A 21,634-nucleotide genomic window follows, 5' to 3' on the forward strand; every position below is an offset into this window, starting at 1 on the left:
TTGCTGAATCCATTACCCTCATGTAGACACCTGTCAGCCTGAACCTAAGAAGCACTAGCCCTTATTTCCCCTGCTGTGTCCCTGCTTCCCTCCCCTCCCTCTATTAATACTTAAAATGCCCCACCCATCCCGGAACTTCTCGCCCCTCACATCTGAGGGTGGCTTGGCAAAGAAGATAAGTATTGAAGGAGGAAAGGTCTTTTATTTCATACAGTGTCTTGTATTCTTTGTACTATTATATTCCTTATATTCTTTGTATTTTCTAAGTAACTCTTCCATGTTTTTTCTATTTATTATCTCCATCATTCATCATTCCCCTGCCCAGCACATGGGCCAAGTGGCAGGACAGCATCCTGGGGATCAGATCTAACACTGAGAGGAACTGAAGCCAGGTGTCCAAGGCAGCAAGTCAAAAGGCTGATCTTCACCAGACTCACCCTCCCTGAAAAGGAGTTCAGTGACCATGGACTGTACTTAACAGGAGGAAGGGTCTCAACATCCGTTTCAAGCATTTTACCAACTATTGATTCTAACAGCAAGGAAGTATTGCTTCATTTAGATGTGTTCTTCTCCCTAGAGAAGAACAAGTCTGCAGAGCTTCCCAACCTTCCCAACATCTGGAATAGACAGAAAATTAGAACATGTGTCTGGCTTAGTGGAGAGAAAGGCAAAGCTGCCATAGCCAGAGGTGACCCTCTTGGAGCTCCATCCACCCTGTCTTTGGGGGAATCAGTTCCTCGGAGCAGCTTTTCATGTATCACCTACTCATGTCTTCTCCTTGCCTCATGATGAAAATTTCTCTGAGGCCCTGTCCTTTGGAGGACATTACAAATCTCAGAAGAAAATAGAATGACCAAGACATTTAGTGAGTCAGAAATCAGAGCTTTATTATAACATGAGGTAAAGGAGGAAAAGAAGACTGCAATTGGGGTGCTCCATCAAGCACGAAGTTATTCCAGGGAAGCCCCATGAGTCTTTGTTGTCTCTGCACACCAATGAATGGAATGAGAGGAAGCAGAAAGCATATCTATCAGGCTGTAGCAGGTTCTTGACCATTCAGTCCCAAGAGCTCCACTGAAGACCAGGTCAGCAGCAGCCCCCAGAGCTGTGGCAGCAGCCAGAGCCCCCAGAAGGTTCACTCTCACAGCAATCTGGGCTCTGGTGCCGGCGCCGGTGGAAGAGGCGGGGCCTGTGGTGGCTCACGCAGCAGCCACCACTCCCAGAACTGCAGCAACCCCCAGAGCTGGAGCCACAGCAGCCCCCAGAGCTGGGACCACAGCAGGAAGAGACTGCAGGGGAACATGGAGCTGGGCACTGGGGTGGGCATTTGGGGGGACACTTAGGTGGATATTTTGGGGTACACTTGGGAGGACACTTGGGAGGGGGCTGGCACTGCTGCTGGTTTTGCTGGCAAGACATGCTGGCAGGAGTGTAGTCAGCCTAAAAGATAATAATGAAACCCTTTAAATATTTCAAACCAAAGGTCATAATTATACCTCCTCTAAAATCAATGCATGTGTAGAAGAAGAATGATATTTAGATCATACAGTCACATCAGTAACCTGAAAGAAACAACTTGAATCTTTCCTCCAGATAAAAGTACATAGATTAAAAAATCAACAGAATGAGCTTCTTATTCTTCCTTTCAGGGGAAGCTGGGATTTCTCTATCCTCACAAGCCTGAGTAGAGTATTCACAGCTCCCTGAAGTACCTATTTCTTTAATACAAGCCCTAAGTACCAGCTTGGTGTTTCAGAATACACCAAGGGGTCCTCTGGAAAATATTTCACAATGAAACCTCCAGATAAAAGGGCCTGGCTTGAAGTATTTGCCAGTTTCCATGGTGGAAATATACCCAACATAGCAGTTTTGAAGTTACCAGCGTGAAGTCACTGAGCACAGAATTGGAAAAGATGTGCACAGTTAGCTTTTCCCACCTAAATGAGCTCCAGTAGGCCTCAGAGCCTCAGTAGATTCAATGCAGACTGAGTCCTATTCCTGCTCAGTATGGCAGAACACAAGCACACAACTCTCTTTCTCCAGCCTACCTCCATCCTCCCCATCCCTCTGCCCTGCTCATACCTCTCTGGTATCCCAGGTTGCCACTCACCCTGGTCACACGCAGGAGCACACACACGTCCCTGGGGAGTCAGAGCAGATGAGGTGCTGAAGCTGGATGTGTCTTTTATAGGCCCAGGCTTGGCTCTGGGAAGAGCATGAGGTAGCTCTTGCACAACCAGGCACATGCTGGGTCATTCCTGACATTCTCCTGCCTCCCAGTCCCTGCAATCCAAAGAGGCCTCAGGAGCTTCCAGGACTCCTCTCTGGGGCTGGGGTCTAGAGAGGCTTTAGTCAGTCACAGACTCCACCAGGTGGGAGCCCTAACGAGTTAAGTTAGGTTACCCAAGGGACCCACACCTGGACAAGATTCTGTTCCCTGCATTTTTTTAATGCATGTCCTCTGAGGAAACATCAGTTCTGAGCCACAGCTTTCCCTGAACTTGTGGAAATGTTCCATTATGACTCCCTCCACCCTGAGCAGTTTCTTTTCCATGTTCTGTTGTAGATCCAGCCATCCCAGGGGGCTTCTACAGCCTGGGCTCTTTCTAGGCATCCCTCCCTTGCCTAGGCTCTCAGCCCTTCCTCCTGGCCTCTGGGTTTCTGCTTTTCCTCCCACTCACCATGGCAAGCAGATTCAGTGGATTAAATCTGAATTGATTCTGTCACCTAGAGCAAGGAGAATAATTGAGAATAAACAATTCCCTCTAAAATCTAAACATTTCCTTCAGTCGGAGGAATTGTATTGAATCTGCTACTGGAATCAGAAAACCTGCATATGATAACTGGGTAATCTCTGGAAGTTGCTGGAACAATTATCAATAATTGCTAGAGTATTACTGTGATACTCACTATGAGTATCACTTCTCATATGTAATCCCCATTATAAACCAGATATACCTATCTCACTGAGCAGTTTGTAATATAAACTGAAAAGTAAGAAAGAGCTAAGTATGACACTTTGTGCCTGATAGACCCTTAATAAACATATGTTTAAAAGAAAAACTAAAGCCATGTGTTGGGTACTTGCCCAGGTCTTATGTGTCATTAATTGTCCGTATAGAGCCCTTACCCTCCAAGAGCTTAACTCAACCAGAAACTTAGATTATTTGAAACCTCTCTTGGGAAGGAGACATCATTTCTTGGGGCTCCTATGGAGAGGGCACTCCTTTCCTACCAGGAAGTAGAGGGTCAGCCAGGGATCTAGTTATTCAGAGTTCTGATTCTGGGTTGCACTAGACAGAGTTACCCATTCATTTATTCGTTTATTTTAAACAGATATATTGAGGGTGAACCTTGAAAACATTACACTAAGTGAAAGAAGCCAGTCACAAAAGACTGCACATTGTATGATGTTATTTATACGAAATGTGTAGAGTAGGCAAATCTGTGGAAATAGAAAGGAGATGAGGCTTTCACCAGTTACAGTGTCTCCCAGGCTGGCCCCCTGAAGAGCTGACTTAGGGCATCTGAGGAACGAGAGCCTGGACAAGATTCTCTTCCCTGTGTCTCCTTTTATATTTATGCCTGTCCTCTAAGAAATATCAGCGTCTTCCAGGTGCTTTAGCGGGTTGGGAGAAATTGGGAAATTACTGCCAATGGATACAGGTTTTCTTTGTGGAGTAATGAAAATGTTCTAAAATTGTGGTGGTGATTGTCCAACTCTATGAATATACTGAAAACCATTGAATTTACACTTTAAAGAAATGAACTATGTAATATGTGAATTACGTCTCAATAAAGATGTTAAAATTAAAATTGTAAAAGATCGATATTCACACCTCTGACTAAAACAGAAAAACGGACTGCGCCTTCACATTGCCTAATGCCTACTTACTGGGGGAGGGGAGGATGCAGAGAAGGCATAGTTTCCCATTGTCAGCTTCTAACGGAGGGATTCTGTTCTCCCAGTTATCCAATCCTATTATCAGATCTGATTCCTGCTCTCAGACAGCTTTTACCTGAAGGATAAAGTAGGTCAACAGTGTGACCAGAGCAGTGTATTCAAAAGGCATTCCTTGAAAGCCTACAACATTCTTGGAGCATGTATGTCCAGACACAGGGATATAGAGGTGAATAATAAGTAGCCCATGACCTCAAGGACTGTAGAATTTAGTGGCCTTTTTGAAGATGACTGCAGACAACATGGGCACCAAAGGAGATGATGTCTGGGGACTGAACCTCCTGAGTCACTATTTCCCAATATGATTCGAACACGTTAGTTCATTCCACTGTCTTCATGGTGATATCACCCTTAGCTTCCTCATACTCTTTGACAAAGATACTTGTAACAATGTTGTAAGTGAGGAAGTGGGGGAGGCAAGCTTGTGTGTGTGTGTATGTGCACTGTATGTGTGTATGCTGTATTTATATAAAAATGTAGGTGAAATGAATATGCACATACATGAGCATCTGGATTGAGTGGTTGAGTAAGCGATGGAAGAACTAATGGGATCTGATCCCCTGGGAAATCAGAATTGGGAGATAAGCAGCTCTTTAATATGTCCCCTTTGTCCCTTTGTATCTGAGAAAATGTTGAGAATTGGTTCAGAAGTCAGTGAAGAGACACCTGCCTGCATGTATTCTTGCTTCCGTCTCCACAGTCCTCACACCATCATAGGTGATCCCTCTGAGCCAGGAGACCCCATGTCACATTGCACATGTTCCTTCAGGGACCAGCCAAACACTTGTCTCATGAATGTCGGCAGGATCAATCATGATTGCAGAACCACATGTACGAGTATGTAGGTGACATGAGCAGAATGACCTGGAATTGATTCCAGACATTTCATCTGAAGCTGGTATTTCCAACTAGCTCCTTGAATTGTCTCTCTGGGAGCTTAAACTCCACATATTCCGAAAAATTATCCCCCACCAAATGCTGGAACTTTATTTTAGCCACAGTACAATAAAAAGTCTTACCATGTCCCTTGAAGTATCTCACCTTATTTAATAGATTCACTAATCTAAATTTTCCCTTTACTATATCTTTGTAGCCCTTTTCATCTTCTTGTCAATACTGTCTGGCACTGTCTAATTTTGGTCCAGTTTCCACTCCTGAAAGGGTATGTGTGGAGATAAAGGTTTATAGAATTGTCATTTCCAAAAAGTTAAAAGCATGACTCATATAAATATATAGCAGGCATATAGTAAAGATTTGTTTCACTCGTTAATAAGAGAATCCGCATGATGGTAATTCTGGTTCAAAGAATAGGAAAGACCAAAGTATATACATTCAGTGAAAAAAATTCTGGAACAAGATTGCAAATTTAGATACAAAACTGGTTAAATTTTTCAAAGGCAATGAAACAATTCGTTTACATTTTCTAGAGCACACAAAATAATTTTCAACTTATAAATCTGCTATAAGTTAAATCTAGCTTTATAGTGCCTGGGCCTTAATCAATACCAAATATATTAAGTAAAATCATGCCACCATTTTTAAAAAAAACCTAGAGAGTCATATAAACCTTAGGCAAGGTTGTTAGTTACTAGGAAGAAGTAAAAATTTAAAAGACTAATCAGAAATCACTTTTTTGCTTAATCTTAAGTTTTGGATAAGTTTAACCTCCAATTTCCTAACAAGAGATGGTTCCGCAGAAAATTGGGACTTCAAAACCCAGGTCCAGAATGGCTTCTTGCTGAAGTTATATTGGCTGATGGACATCAGAGGGGCATGGATTCCAGGCAGAGAACTGCTGGAGAATTCACATGTCGTGGTCCTGCTAGAGCAGGGACTCACTTCAGATCTTGGTATTAGCATAGCTGATAAGAGATGTCCTAACACTGTCCCACATCTGTTTTGCCTCATCTGGGACCTGCCATTTTCCTTGCCTGGTTACCAGGGTGAGTTTCCCCCTGGGAGCCATCAAACTGGCTCTCAGCAGAACCATATGGGAGTCTAAAGAGTAACACTGGGAATATGGAATGTGAAAGGAGAAGAGGGCCCAGCGACAGGGAGGAGCACAGAAGAGGGGTGTTCTGGGCAAAGCAAGAATTGGTCTGTCTGGTTTGTACATACATGTTTATATGACCTAAAAAGGATGGATTTTATACTTATCTTAATTCATCAATTCCATGATACCCTCTTCTTACATTTGTTAACAGCCCTTAAATCAGTATATACCATATGAATGGTGGCATGTAATAGTTGAATTTGCAACATTTTTAAAATTATTTCTGGTGCATGAAATAAGAGTGCCCCTTACAGCTAATAGTCTCTTTATGCTCATGAAATATAGTAGGTAGGAAATGGATATGTAGATATGAAATGAAATGATGAGAGACAGAAATTGACATTGATGGCCGGGCGCGGTGGCTCAAGCCTGTAATCCCAGCACTTTGGGAGGCCGAGACGGGCGGATCACGAGGTCAGGAGATCGAGACCATCCTGCCTAACACAGTGAAACCCCGTCTCTACTAAAAATACAAAAACTAGCCGGGCGAGGTGGCGGGCGCCTGTAGTCCCAGCTACTCGGGAGGCTGAGGCAGGAGAATGGCGTAAACCCGGGAGGCGGAGCTTGCAGTGAGCTGAGATCCGGCCACTGCACTCCAGTCCGGGCGACAGAGCGAGACTCCGCCTCAAAAAAAAAAAAAAAAAGAAAGAAATTGACATTGATTTAGCATTAGTTCTGTTTTCAGAAATGTCACTTCTAACACTTTTAACTTGGAGTTATATGTTTCTTCATAGGTATTATTAGATACTAACGTATTTTATAAAGTGCCAGCACACCATGAATAGGTTTAAAATTGTGCCCATCTTGGCCCTAATTTATCTGACTTATTACTCAATTCATTTTCAAACTCAGAAACCTTGCCAATGTCTTTAAAGGGCCCTCCACAGTGCCCCTCCAGTGCACAGCCCATGTTCAACTCCAGTTCTTCTTGTGTGACTGATCCTGCATGGGAAGCAGCTACAACTTCATCAGCTCCCAGAGCTCCAGCTACTGTGCAGTGTCAGCAGCCTTGTCTGTGCTGTACTGACTACATCTCTGTGAAACCAAAGTGCAAAGGCCAAGGGCCTCCCCAGTCACATGCTGCATTCCCTCTCTTCAGTCCTCCTAACATCACAGCCTTGCTGAGACTCCTAGGGTTGCCAGGCGGAAGATTCTGTTTTCCCAATATTCTCCAAAGTTCTGTCCAGAAATTTGTCTTTATCCTAAGTGAAAATAAAACCATCATTTCATGTTCCTAGTGTGTTCTGGTCACTGTTGACCCTCTTCAGTCTCTTGGATCATATCTCTAATGACTTCCATGTATCCTCTCTGTCTCTGTGATGGTTAATTTTGCCTAGGCTATTCTATGGTATCCAGTTGTTGATGAAACACCAGTCCAGATGTTGCTTTGTACGAATTTAATAGGTAGACTGAGTAGGCTGATTATCTTTCCTAATGTAAGCCTCATCCAATCAGCTGAAGCCTTTAATAGCTGACACTGAGGTTTCCAAAGAAGAAATTATCATCAACACTGCCATATAGAAACTCTGCCTGTTTCCAGACTACTGCCTTGCAGAATTTAGACTCAAGGCTGCAACATCAACTGTTACCTGAATTTCCAGCCTGCAGGCCTGCATGATCACCACAATCATCATGTGATGACTGTGGGGTCTGGCAAGATTTCAGACTTGCCAGACCCCACAGTCATCACATTAGCCAATTTCCTAAAATAAATTTCTCTCTCTGTCTCTTCTATTTCTCTGGAAATTCCTAACTAATATAGTTCTCCTTCCCTGACTCCATATGTATATATACATATATACACACACGTCTGTACAAATGATAAAAATAACAGAACGTAATATATTAACTGAAGCTTATTGACCACCTGTTTTGTTCTAGGTCTTATTTAAGTGTTTTATATACATTATCTCATTTAATCCTCATACCAATCCTGTGATGTAGGTAGTATTAATATCCCCACTATACTAATGAGAAAACAAAGGCTCCTAGAGCTAAGCAAATAGCCCAACTTCACACAGCTGGGAATAAAGTTCAGAAAATTTAACCAAAAAAAATTTCGAGAACTTTAGTATAATGTCAACAGGTTTCTGAGAACAAATTTACACACAGCTTAGATACAGTACCATACACACACACACACACACACACACACACACACAATGTCAGGCCATCTGTCTGGCCCAGATAGCCAATTATTTTGTTTGGTGGGATGAATCTTCCAGATTATTTATAGCTATGCTTTCTAAATCTCTCTCCCATACCAAGTCCCTGGCAAACTCATGGTCCACATAACCTCTCTTTTATGCAATGTCTATGCACTTACTTCCCAGTCAGAGTAAAGACAGCACTTATCGTTTTTCATGACCCAGACAGCACTATTTATAGGCTATCATGGGATAAAACTATGTTAATTACATATGATCAATACACACACACACACAGTAGTGCCCACACTGCCTATGCCCGTTTGTATCCAGTATTTATATCATTTTAATCACTAGAATTAGAAAAATTGTAGTGTTATATGAGTAGGTTACATTAATTAAATATTATAATTGCAATCACTGCCTATCCATGCCTTGGGATTCCCTGGAGCAAGGAACTATTTCCAAAGATTCAGTACTGAGCAAATTAGGTAAATATTAAGCAGCTTTATAAGAGTAAATGGGAGAAGGATATGAACAGGTGAATTAAAAGAACAGAACATCACTAAAGAGAAAAAAAAATGGAGAATTTTCTTGGACTGTCTTCCATGAGTAAGTCCAAAATTCAGAATTCAAAAATCACTCTCACATGCACTCAGCAAGTATTGTTGACTACGTGGCAAACTCTGGTGATACAATGCGATATGAAAGGAATATAATCTCTGCCCATTGTGACTATATTCTTCAGAAAGGACAGAGGGACATGGGTGAAGAGAAGGGTATGAGAAATCGAGATTTCTTTTGTGCAGTATGGGAACTAGCCCAGAAACAGTATATCAGGCAAGAAAATTAGGGGATAGCTGCTTTAAGTCTAGCTGGTTGAGAAGATCTCACCATAAGCTGTTTGAATTTCATGCATGGTACGCAATGCAGGCCTTTCCAGTTTAACTCCAGAGAACTGGTTCAGATCACAGACTAAGTAGCTATATAACCTAGAGTTAGATTCTGAGTACCAGGTGCTTGCCTTATAACCTTAGAAATGTTCTCAAAGTTGTCTGTGCCTCTGTTTTCTCATCTGTGAAGTGTGGAAAATAACTGTAATGACCTAATAGCAATATTGTGTGAATTAATTGATCCTTTGGTTGAGTTACACATAAAACATTTATAAGAGTACATATCTTATAACAAGTACAAAAGTTTAGAATTACCTAATTCTACAATTACTGTACAGAGTTCTGAATTAGGTGTGCAGCTGCAGCAATGCAACCAGCATGGGAGTTGACTAGGATTGAAATCTGACCTAACAAGGCCAAAGAGCAACCATGAAATGGTAACATGGGGAATGTCTTTCTGAATATTAATGGTTTTGCCAATTAATTAGAAGCAGGGGGAGAATTGTTTAGAAAAAGAAAAGTATACTTATTCTAGGTTTACACATGTGGTCTACTGCTGAATTCACTCTGAGTGTAACTCACGTTGAGACATCCTGAAAACTGAGCCAGTAACAGGCTCCCTCCCAAGAGCCTGCCAATATGCTCATCCCTCAGTCTCGAGTTTTTCTTAGCACTAGAGATACTGTTGGTCCTGCTCCGGGAGCAGCTGCTCCTAGAGTTAGCACAGGCACCACAAAGCCAGCTGACTTTAACTGCAAAGCTGCAGCAGCAGCAGCGACAGAGCCTGCGAATCTGTGAGAGAGCAGCGCCGCAGCTCTAAGGCACTGCTGTGAATCTCAGAGGGTCTGAGTTGAAATAACCACCCACTCAAGAATCCCTCCTGGCCCACAATTCCTTTTCTACTCTTCCCTCTTCCTGGGCTGACCCTCTGGGGACACAAGAGGGTGATCAGGTAGAATTTTCACTCCATTTGGAGGTGAAAGTACTCTCTGGGGATTCTGGCCCAGGTGACAATCCATCCACCTTTTCCTTTTCACAATGTGTTCTGGTTACTGTTGACTCTCCTCACTTGGGTCATATTTCAGATAACCCAACTCAGAGTTAATCATCTGTCACCCTCCAATTCTAGATATCTTTGAAAGAGATGCAGCCATAACACCAAATGTGTTTTCTTCTTGCACACTTCTCAGAGTCTCACCCTCTTCCTGCCCCTGAGAGATGATCCAGACCTCTGGTCCTTGGCCCACAGCTGGGTGATTGATTGATTGGAGGCGGGGAGACAGGCAGAAGTAACTCTGAGCCTACCCAAGGCGTCCATAAACCAGGTCTTGTGTCTCCAGGGAGCTCCCCATGGCACTCCAAACCTCAACTGCAGGCAGTGAATTCCCCTGCCTAATCAACCTTCCACGCAGGCTTGCCTCAGTGCATACAGCAGAGCCCATGAAGGTGGAACTGTGGGTGGGACATTCCTGAATGCTTGTGTTCAGAGGTAAGTGAAGTGTAACCACAGAGACTGTGTCACTATTTCTGGATAGCCAGTAATCCAGCTGTCTTTACTCAGCAGGTCAAACTGTATAGAAAACTACTTAATTGGATGGTGTCCAATATACATGCCCCCTTCATTCTTAGCTTATATCTTTAAATTTTGGCCAGAACCAAACCATGTCCAGATATCAAAATTTACACTTTTCCATTCCCCTTTTATGTACAAGCAGCCAGTGAGATTTAGGAAACTGTTGGTACTTTAGGAAAGCTCAGGTAAGACACTTTACTGGTGTCAGGGCCTTTTACCCACCCTTTCTCCTTCTTCCTACTTGAAGCACAGCCTTGCAGATCAGAGCTCCAACAGACACCCGGATATCACCAACTGCCTCCCAGGAAACAACTGCTAACAATGAATTGACAAGACAGAGGGGTATCTATCTCTAAAGACTCCAGGGAACCACCGTACCAGCCATGGACTACTGACCTCTGACTTCATCATATATGAGTGGAAATAGCCTGCTTTCCTTTTTAAATTGCTATGATTTTGAGTTCCTCTGATAGCATCAGAACATAATTTCTAACACACCTGCACACATGCCAAATATGAGGTAAGATGCAACTAAAAACGAATGTTAGACTGGATAAAGAAAATGAGGCAGATATACACCATGGAATACTATGCAGCCATAAAAAAGGATGAGTTCATGTCCTTTGGGGGTACATGGATGAATCTGGAAACCATTATTCTCAGCAAACTAACACAGGAACAGAAAACCAAACACTGCAGACACCAGGTGTCTCATAAGTGGGAGTTGAAAAATGAAAACACGTGGACATACAGAGGGGAACATCACACATGGGGGCCTGTCAGTGAGTAGGGGGCTAGGGGAGGGATAGCATTAGCAGAAATACCTAATGTAGTTGACAGGCTGATGGGTGCAGCAAACCACTATGGCACGTGTATACCTATGTAACAAACCTGCACGCTCTGCACATGTATCCCAGAACTTAAAGTATAATTAAAAAAAAAAAAACAGTTAGATGGGAAATTATTCTGTGTATGGAGGGTTAGATAGTGAAAGGAAGTTGCTCACCATGAAAGGAACAGATGGAGGCCCAGATAGCAGGCCCACTGGGGAAGGGAATGGCCGGTGGGTTGCTCTTACTTAAGGCAGAGGTCCCTGAAAGCAGACTCGGTGTCCACCTCTCTGTAGGCCAGTCTTCAACTGCCTCCGGCATCTTTAGGTCCCCTGCTTGGCATTCCATTTTGTACTGTTTGGTTTTTTTGTTTGTTTTGCTGCTCACATGTAAACACTAAGGATAAGGGAAAACTTCTTAACCAACTCAAGGAACCCTGAAGCTATAAAAGCAAAGAAAGTCATATTTGAGTATATAAAAACTAAAAATGTTTCCATAGCAAAAGCTATTATAAACAGATTCAATTAAATCCGACGATTAACTATTTTAATAAAGACAGATCAAGGTTAATATCCTTGCTATATCAAGAGCTCTTGGAAATTGAAAAGAAAATTTAAAATCATATTACAAATTTTGTAGAAATGGCCAATGTACATATTTTTAGAAGCTCAAAATTACTACTCGTCAGGGACTTGAAAATTTGGTTAATAATGAGACTGACAAAAATAATGAATAGCATCAAGTCAAATCAACTGACTCAGTGCAGAGGGTGATTTAAAATGCATAGAGTACAGAATCTCAGACTGGTTAAACAGTTGGGTGTTTGTCTTAGCAGCAGTAAGGATGAGGAGGGAGATGAACATCTTAATAAGAGACTCCATCTCTGTCAGATTCTCTCTGTACTGAATCCATCACCTTCATGTAGACACCTGTCAGTCTGAACCTAAGAAGCACTAGTCCTTATTTACCCCTGCTGTGTCGTTTTTCCCTTAACACTGAGAGGAAGAGACGCCAGGTGTCTGAGGGAGCAAGTCAAAAGGCAGATCTTAACCAGAGTCACCCTCCCAGGACAGAAGTTCACTGACCATGGGCTGTACTTTGCAGGAGGAGAGGTCTCAACATTCATTTCAAGCATTTTATTCAACTATTGATTCTAACAGCAGGGAAGTTTTGCTTCATAGAGGTGTGTTCTTCTCACTAGAGAAGAACAAGTCAACAGAGGTTCTCAACCTTCCCAATGTCTGGAATAGACAGAGAATTAAAACATGTGTCTGTCTTAGTGGAGAGAAAGGCAAAGCTGCCATAACCAGATGTGACCCTCTAGGATCTCCATCTACCCTGCAGTTGGGGTAATCAGTTCCTCGGAGCAGCCTTTCATGTATCAGCTACTCATGTCCTGTCCTTGCCTCACGAAGAGAATTTCTCTGAGGCTCTGACCTTTGGAAGACATTACAAATCTCAGAAGAGAAGAGAACGACCAAGATATTTAGTGAGTCAGAAATCAGAGCTTTATTATAATATGAAGTAAAAGAGGAAAAGAAGGCTTCCATTTGGGGTGCTCCATCAAGCACAAAGTTCTTCAAGGGAAGCCCCATGAGTCTCTGTGGTCTCTGCCGACCTATGAAAGGAATGAGAGAAAGTGGAAAAAGTACCCATCAGGCTGCAGCAGGTTCTTGAACATTCAGTCCCAGGAGCTCCTCTGTAGACCAGGTCAGCAGCAGCCCCCAGAGCTGTGGCAGCAGCCAGAGCCTCCAGAAGGTTCACTCTCACAGCAATCGGGGCTCTGGTGCCGGCGCCGGTGGAAGAGGCGAGGCCTGTGGTGGCTCACGCAGCAGCCACCACTCCCAGAGCTGCAGCAACCCCCAGAGCTGGAGCCACAGCAGCCCCCAGAGCTGGGACCACAGCAGGAAGAGACTGTAGGGGAACATGGAGCTGGGCACTGGGGTGGGCATTTGGGGGGACACTTAGGTGGACATTTTGGGGTACACTTGGGAGGACACTTGGGAGGGGGCTGGCACTGCTGCTGGTTTTGCTGGCAAGACATGCTGGCAGGAGTTTAGTCAACCTAAAAGATAATAATAAAACTCTTTAAATATTTCAAACCAAAGGTCATAATTATACCTCTTCTAAAATCAATGCATGGGTGAAGAAAAATGATATTTAGATCATACAATCCCATCAGTAACCGGAAAGAAACAACTTGAATCTTTCCTCCAGACAAAAGTACATAGTTTAAAAAAATCAACAGAATGAGCTTCTTATTCTTCCTTTCATGGGAAACTGGGATTGCTCTATCCTCACAAGCCTGAATAGAGTATTCACAGCTCCACGAAGTACCTGTTCTCTTAATACAAGCCCCAGCACCCAGGTGGGTGTTGCAGACACACCAGGGATCCTCTGGAAAATGTTTAGCCATGAAAAGTCCAGGTAAAAGGGCCTGGCCTGAAGCAGCTGACAATTTCCATGGTGTAAATCTGCCCAAGATGGCAAATGTGAAGTCACTGAAGACAGAGTTGGGAAAGATGGGCACAGTTAGCTATTCCCTTCGATGTGAGCTCCAGCAAGTCCCAGAGCTTCTAGGGATTTGAGGCAGACTGAGTCCTATTCCTGCTCAGCATGGCAGAACACAAGCACACAACTCTCTTTCTCCAGCCTACCTCCATCCTCCCCATCCCTTTGCCCTGCTCATACCTCTCTGGTATCCCAGGTTGCCACTCACCCTGGTCACACGCAGGAGCACACACACGTCCCTGGGGAGTCAGAGCAGATGAGGTGCTGAAGCTGGATGTGTCTTTTATAGGGCCCAGGCTTGACTCTGGGAAGAGCATGAGGTAGCTCTTGCACAACCAGGCACATGCTGGGTCATTCCTGACATTCTCCTGCCTCCCAGTCCCTGCAATCCAAAGAGGCCTCAGGAGCTTCCAGGACTCCTCTCTGGGGCTGGGGTCTAGAGAGGCTTTAGTCACTCACAGCCTCCACCAGGTATGAGACCTAGAGGGTTAACTTAGGGAACCGAAGGCACACATGCCTGGATATGGCTCTGTTGGTTGCATCTTTTTATGCAGGTCCACTGAGGAAACATCAGTTCTGAGCCACAGCTTTCTCTGACCTTGTGGAAATGTTCCATTACAACTCCCTCCACCCTGAGCAGTTTCTCTTCCATGTTCTGCTGTGGATCCAGCCATCCCAGGGGGCTTCTACAGCCTTGGCTCTTTCTAGGCATCCCTCCCTTACCTAGGCTCTCAGCCCTTCCTCCTGGCCTCTGAGTTTCTGCTTTTCCTCCTATTCACCATGACAAGCCATTCGCTGTATTAAATCTGAGTTGATTCTGTGTTCTAGAGCAAGGAGAATGATTGAGAATAAGCAATTCCCTCTAAAATCTAAATGTTTCCTTTAGTTGAAGGAATTGTATTGAATCCATTACTGGAATCAGGAAACTTGCATATGCTAACTGGGTAGTCTATAGAAGCAGCTAGAACAACTATTAACAATTGCTAGAGTGTGACTATGATACTCACTATGAGTATCAGTTCTCATATGTAATGGCCGTTATAAACCAGGTATACTTATCTCACTGAGCTGTTTTTAATATAAGGGAGAAATAAGAAAAAGTTTGATAGGACACTATGTGCCCGATAGGCCCTTAATAAATATGTGTTTCAAAGAAAACTAATGCCATGTATTGGGCACTTGCCCAGGTCTTATGTGTCATTAACACAATAGTCAGCTTCTAACTGAGGGATTCTATTCCCATTGTCAGCTTCTAACTGAGGGATTCTATTCTAGTTATCCAATCCTATTATCAGATCTGATTCCTGCTCTCAGACAGCTTTTACCTGAAGGATAAAGTAAATCAACAGTGTGACCAGAGCAGTGTATTCAAAAGGCATTCCTTGAAAGCCTACAACATTCTTGGAGCATGTATGTCCAGACACAGGGATATAGAGGTGAATAATAAGTAGCCCATGACCTCAAGGACTGTAGAATTTAGTGGCCTTTTTGAAGATGACTGCAGACAAACATGGGCACCAAAGGAGATGATGTCTGGGGACTGAACCTCCTGAGTCACTATTTCCCAATATGATTCGAACACGTTAGTTCATTCCACTGTCTTCATGGTGATATCACCCTTAGCTTCCTCATACTCTTTGACAAAGATACTTGTAACAATGTTGTAAGTGAGGAAGTAGGGGGGGCAAACCTGTGTTTGTGTGTGTGTGTATGTGTGTGCGCGCGCACGTGTGCGCACTGTATGTATGTTGTATTCATATAAAAGTGCAGGTGAAATGAACATGCACATACATGAGCATCTGGATTGAGTGGCTGAATGAGCAATGGAAGAACTAATGGGATCTGATCCCCTGGGAAACCAGAAATGGGATATAAGCAGCTCTTTAACGTGTCCCCTTTGTCCGTTTATAGCTCAGAAAATGTTGAGAATTGGTTCACAAGTCAGTGAAGAAACACCTGCCTGCAAGTATTCTTGCTTCTGTCTCCACAGTCCTCACACCATCGTATATGATGCCCCTGCGCCAAGAGACCCTGTGTTAAGTTGTCCATGTTCCCTCAGGCACCAGCCAACCCATTGCCACATGAATGTTGGCAGGATCAATGCATGATTGCAAGACCTCATAAACGAGCACATAGGTGTCATGAGAAGAACATCTTGGTGGTGATTTCAGACATTTCTTCTGAAGTTCACCTCATCTAGAAAGTCAGTATCCTGCAGGCTGGTCTCTCCATGTAGCTCCTTGACTTGTCTCCCTGGGAACTTAAACTCCATATATTCCAAAAAATTATTCCCCAGGAAATGCTGGAACTTTATTTCAGCCACAGTACAAGAAAAAGCTTTACATGTATCTTCATGTATCTCACTTTATTTAATAGATTCACTAATCCAAATTTTCCCTTTACTATATCTTTGTAGCCCTTTTGATCTTCTTGTTGATACTGTCTGGCACTGTCTGGTTTGGGCCTGTTTTCACTCCCAAAAGAGTAAGTGTGGAGATAAGAGCTTATTTAACTATAATTTCCAAAAGTTAAAAGTATATTTATATATGTTAATATATTACAGACATATATCAAAGATTTGTTTCACTTGTTAGTAAGGGAACCAGTACGATAGTAATGCTGGTTCAAAGAATTGGAGATAACAAAGTATATACAGTCAGAGGAAAATCTTCTAAAACAAGATTGCAAATTTAGATACATACTGGTTACACTTTTAAAAGGCAAAGAAGCCATGAGGTTATAAATCTTCTGTTAAGTCCAGTCTAGCTTTACAGAATCTGGGACTTACTCAACACCAAATATAGTAAGTAAAATCAACCCACCAATTTAAAAAAAAATTCCTAGAGGGTCACCATAAATCTTAGGCAAGGTTGTTAGTTACTAGGAAGAAGTAAAACTTTAAAAGACTGATCAGAAATCACTTTTTGGCTTAATTTTAAGTTCTGGACAATTTTATCCCCAAATTTTTAACAAGAAATGATTCCACAGGAAAGTGGGGCTTCAGAACCCAGGTCCAGAATGGCTCCTTGCTGAAGTCACATTTGGCTGATAGACATTAGAGGGGCATGAACTCCAGAATTCGTGTGTCATGGTCCTGCTAGAACTGGGACTCATTTCAGATCTTAATATTAGCATAGCTTATAAGAGATGTTCTAACACTGCCCTGCATCTGTTTTGCCACATCTGGGACCTGCCATTTTCCTTAGCTGGTTGCCTGGGTGAGTTTACCACTGGGGGCCATCGAACTGGCTCTTGACAGACCCATATGGGAGTCTAAAGAGCAACACCAGGAGTATGGAATATGAGAGGAGAAGAGGGCCCCGCGATAGGGAGCAGGACAGCAGAGGGGTATTCTGGGCAAAGCAAGAATTGGCCCGTCTAGTATTTACATACATATTTATATGACCTAAAGAAAATTGGTTTTATACTTATCTCAATTCATCAATTCCATGATACACTCTTCTTACATTTGTTAACAGCTCTTAAATCAGCATATAACATATGATTGGTGGCATGTAATAGTTGAATTTGCAACATTTTTTAAATTATTTGTGGTGCATGAAATGAGTGCCCCTTACAGCTGATAGCCCCTTTACGCTCATGAAATATAGTAGGTAGGAAATGGGTATGTAGATATGAAATGAAATGATGAGAGACAGAAATTGACATTGATTTAGCATTAGTTCTGTTTTCAGGAATGTTGCTTCTAACACTTTTAACTTGGAGTAATATGTTTCTTCACAGGTACTAATTAGATACTAATGCATTGTATAAACTGTCTGCCAGCACACCATGAATAGGTTTAAAAGGGCAAAATTATTCCCTTCCTGGATCTAATTTATCTGAATTATTATTCAATTCACTTTCAAACTCAGATACCTTGACAAAACATCATCATCAATGCCAACACCTTTGAAGGGCCCTCCACAGTGCCACTCCAGTGCACAGCCCATGTTCATCTCCGGTTCTTCTTGTGTGACTGACCCCTGCATGGGAAGCAGCTCCAGCTATCATCAGCTCCCAGAGTTCCAGTTACTGTGCAGTGTCAGCAGCCTTGTCTGTGCTGTACTGACTATACCTCTGTGGAACCAAAGTGCAAAGGGCAAAGACCAAGGACTTCCCCAGCCGAAAGCTGTGCTCCCGCTCTCCAGTCCTCCTAGTTTTATGCAATATCTATGCACTTACTTCCCAATAAAAACCAAGACAGAGCCCATCATTTTTCATGACCCAGACAGCACTATTTATAGACTATCATGGGATAAAACTATGTTAATTACATATGATCGCTACACACACACACCCCAACACCCTCACTGCCTATGTCCATTTATATCCAGTATTTCTATCTTCTTAATCACTGAAATTAGAAGAATTTCAGTTGGATGAATAGGTCATATTAAATATTATAATTGCAATCACTGCTTATATATGCCTTGGGATTTCCCGGAGCAAGAAACTATTTCCAAAGATTCTGTGCTAATCAAATTAGGTAATTATTAAGCAGGTCTTACAAGTGTAAATGAGAGAAAGATATGATCAGGTGAATTAAAAAAAAAAAAAAGAACATCCCTAAAGAGAAAACAATTTGAGGATTTCCTGGACTGTCCTCCATTAGTAAGTTCAAAAATCAGAGTTCATTAATTCACTCTCACATACATTCAGCAAGTATTGTTGACTATGTGGTCAACTCTGGGGATACAACATGACATGAAAGAAATATCATCTCTGCCCACTGTGACTATGTTTCAATGTAGACACAGAAGCTTGACAAATAAAAGAAAATATATAATTACTAATTCTAAATGATTCTCAACTTATGACAGTTGAACTTAGGATTTTTCAACTTTATGATTTCGGTAGAAATTATACTTGGGATTTTGAATTTTAATATTTTCCAAAGCTAGCAATACATCCTATGAATCATAGTCTGTGCTGACGCCTGGCATGCTGCTGCAGCTCCCAGTCAGCCATGGGGTTGCAAGAGTAAACAGTCAATACTCTATGGTATACACTGTTGCCAGATGATCTTGCTCAACTGTTGGCTAATGTAAGTGTTCTGAGCCTGTTTAAGGAACGCTAGGCTAAGCTTTGATGTTTGATAGGTTAGTTATATTAAATGTGTTTTTGGCTTAGGATATTTTCAACTCACCATAGGTTTATCTGGATATAAACCCATCGTAAGTTGAGGAACATCTGTATAGGCATTCAGGTGGGTGGAACTATCCCACTGCAGGTTTTCAAATGTTGCTAGGAATTCCCATTGAGATCTAACCTTATTCCTCAAGGCCTTTCCTGACTGACTATTCTGGAGGTCCAACAGAGGTGGGTACTAAGATTGCTTAACAGCTCTCCACCACATCAGCCAGAAGGGTCTGTAGGCTGGAGAAACTGTAAGCTGGGTGTCTTTGAGACATCCCCACCCTGAGGCTGTAGGAGTGAAAAGGACAAGGAAGAACCACATAGGCATCCTCTTCGGATCACTGCACATTTGGAAATGGGCTTCTATTTTGATGTGTGGATATCAAGAGGGCTTAATTCAATTACCTTTACCTGTGCATGAGAAAGAACAAAGAATCAGAGCAGGGGATAATATGCTTCCTTCGTTTGGACTCAAGGAAACCATGGCATTCCTCTGCAGAAATCCTCTTTTACATAACAGCTAGCTCAGCCACAGAGACTGAGCACAAAATTATATATTTATCTCATATTTTATCATGAGAGCATTTGGGAAACAATGTCTTTTAATTTGCAAGGATATTTTCTTTCATAGTCCCTTAAAAGACAATTATTTAAAGGAATATTTTGAACATATTATAGTAATAATTCCCTGATACACCATTATATCCTTAATTTATTTATTTCAACAGTGTGTCCATATTTTAGGTTATTTATTTTGTCTTATTTTATTTATTAAAACAAAGCATTTATATATTTTTAAAAGTTAATTTATTTATGTTGGAAGGTTGATTTTTCTTCTATTCATCAAAAGTTAGGAACCTTAGCAATGTATTCAGGAAGAAGAAGTGGGAATTGGTAAGTAGATGGAAACATAAAATATTTAAAAATAGAAGCAAGGAAACTTGAAAATATTTATTGTGGCAAAGCAGCTTGTTCAGAGCAATCACATCCAAACTTCAGGAGAGTAAATTCTGAGCCTAGCCCCAAGTCACTGTGCCAATGGCTGCTTCTGAGACATAGCTCAGGTGTAGCAATGCTCCAAGGCAAGAGCTCTTGAAAGGATGAAAGGCACTGATGAATGAGACGCATGAGACGGGTGCAGGTCGTTGGTGTTTCGATTACTCAGGTGATGCTCAAAGTTCTAGTAGCAGCAGCCCCAGAGCAATAGCTGGAGCCCTGATGCCATCATCAGCTGAGACCACAGCAGCTCCAGAGCTAGGCCCACAGCAGGAAGAGACTGGAACAGGGCACCTTAGGAGGTCCCTTAGGGGGACACTTTGGGGGGCACTTGGTAGTGAGCCTTTTGAAAGGAGGCTGGCACAACTTCTGGGTTTGCTGGCAGGACATCTTGGTGGGAGTTCAGTCAACCTAAAAGCCAATACAGGTGTTTTATAGACTTGTTAAATCTTAGATCATTGTTTCCTCCTTTGGAATCTACCCTGGGGCTGCTGAAATATTGAACAAATCATAACCCCCCCCCACACACACACACACACACTCTCTCTCAAGTCAAAGCCTCCATCTTGTTCATTTCTCTGCCTCTAAGATATGGCACAGTTCTTGTCACATAGATGATGTCCAACAAATGTAGATTTCCCCCTGAAATGGAAGCACCATAAGAACAGGGATTATCCTCCTCTCTTTTGCATACTTCTATATTCTAATGTCTAGAATAACACCAGGTAATTAGTAGGAGCTCAATAAATAGCTGGTGATATAAGAATAATATACGAATGAATAAACGAACGAGAAAAGAAAGGTAGCCAAGAAGGGAGGGAGGAAGAGAATGGGGAAGGGAAGGAGGGAGGGAATTATAGCTGAGGTAGAGGAAAGGATACCAGTTGGTATTTCATGGTAATATTGGGTATTGCCATTTTCTCTGGGTGCCTCTGCCATCTTCTCTAAGCATCTAAAAATGGATCTGTGAGATGTGAATAGCGTGGAATAATCCCTCCCCAGCCAACTGACTCAGTTGCCAGAAGTCAGACATTGGCAAGAATTTGGATTGGCTAATCCCTATAATTCCCAGGGACTCTTAATTCCTAGGCTGGATCTTCCTAGGCCTACATCTCTACTCCTATTACCCTCTTTTTTACTGTCTTTCCTTTCCCCCTGTGATTTTCAACAGCTACTTACCCTTTCAGTTGTGCTCTAAGTTCCAAAAGACCCACTTACCCTGATCAGACCCAGGTGTGGAGCAGGCAGTCCTCAGGGTGCCAGGGCAGATGAGAAGTGGGGTCCTGACACACATTTTATAGGCAGGCACTCACCTGACTGGGCCTTAGTGAGCCATGGTTCTGGGTGGAGCAGGAAGTGGCTCCTCCCATACTGGGACATCTGCAGGGTAATTCCTGACATTTCCCTCCCTGCCTCTTCAATCCATCCTTCCCAGGGAGATACTGAGTTACTCTTCTGAAGCTAGAGAACGAAATCTCACCAAAGTATATTATTTCCTAGGCTGCGACTCCATGAAGCAGCATGAGGATTC

General features: G+C 42.6%; 2 protein-coding genes and 1 long non-coding RNA gene across 5 annotated transcripts; all 3 read right to left on the reverse strand.

The window, feature by feature from the left end:
- Positions 1–866: 866 nt before the first annotated feature.
- LOC117075173 (late cornified envelope protein 2D-like) lies at positions 867–2,160 on the reverse strand. 2 transcript variants are annotated; one of them, XM_033197313.1, is made up of 2 exons: positions 2,111–2,160; positions 867–1,440 (listed from the first exon to the last, which is right to left on the reverse strand). In XM_033197313.1, exon 2 carries the CDS (start codon positions 1,417–1,419, stop codon positions 1,087–1,089), a length of 333 nt encoding a protein of 110 aa, XP_033053204.1. In that variant the 5' UTR covers positions 1,420–1,440; positions 2,111–2,160; the 3' UTR covers positions 867–1,086. The 2 variants fall into 2 exon arrangements, with proteins under 2 accessions (XP_033053204.1, XP_033053205.1); XM_033197314.1 differs by lacking the exon at positions 2,111–2,160 and adding an exon at positions 1,938–2,070.
- A 10,782-nt stretch (positions 2,161–12,942) lies between these two features.
- LOC117075244 (late cornified envelope protein 2D-like) lies at positions 12,943–14,244 on the reverse strand. 2 transcript variants are annotated; one of them, XM_033197396.1, is made up of 2 exons: positions 14,177–14,244; positions 12,943–13,522 (listed from the first exon to the last, which is right to left on the reverse strand). In XM_033197396.1, exon 2 carries the CDS (start codon positions 13,499–13,501, stop codon positions 13,169–13,171), a length of 333 nt encoding a protein of 110 aa, XP_033053287.1. In that variant the 5' UTR covers positions 13,502–13,522; positions 14,177–14,244; the 3' UTR covers positions 12,943–13,168. The 2 variants fall into 2 exon arrangements, with proteins under 2 accessions (XP_033053287.1, XP_033053288.1); XM_033197397.1 differs by having other exon boundaries at positions 14,149–14,226.
- Positions 14,245–20,043: 5,799 nt separating this feature from the next.
- On the reverse strand, positions 20,044–21,421 carry LOC117075747. Its single transcript, XR_004434097.1, has 2 exons — positions 21,322–21,421; positions 20,044–20,514 (listed from the first exon to the last, which is right to left on the reverse strand). It is a non-coding gene; the product is annotated as an uncharacterized LOC117075747 (long non-coding RNA).
- Positions 21,422–21,634: the final 213 nt, after the last annotated feature.

This window comes from Trachypithecus francoisi, unplaced genomic scaffold (genome assembly GCF_009764315.1).
Source record: "Trachypithecus francoisi isolate TF-2019V2 unplaced genomic scaffold, Tfra_2.0 Lachesis_group5, whole genome shotgun sequence".
In the NCBI taxonomy this organism is placed as follows: Eukaryota; Metazoa; Chordata; class Mammalia; order Primates; family Cercopithecidae; genus Trachypithecus; species Trachypithecus francoisi.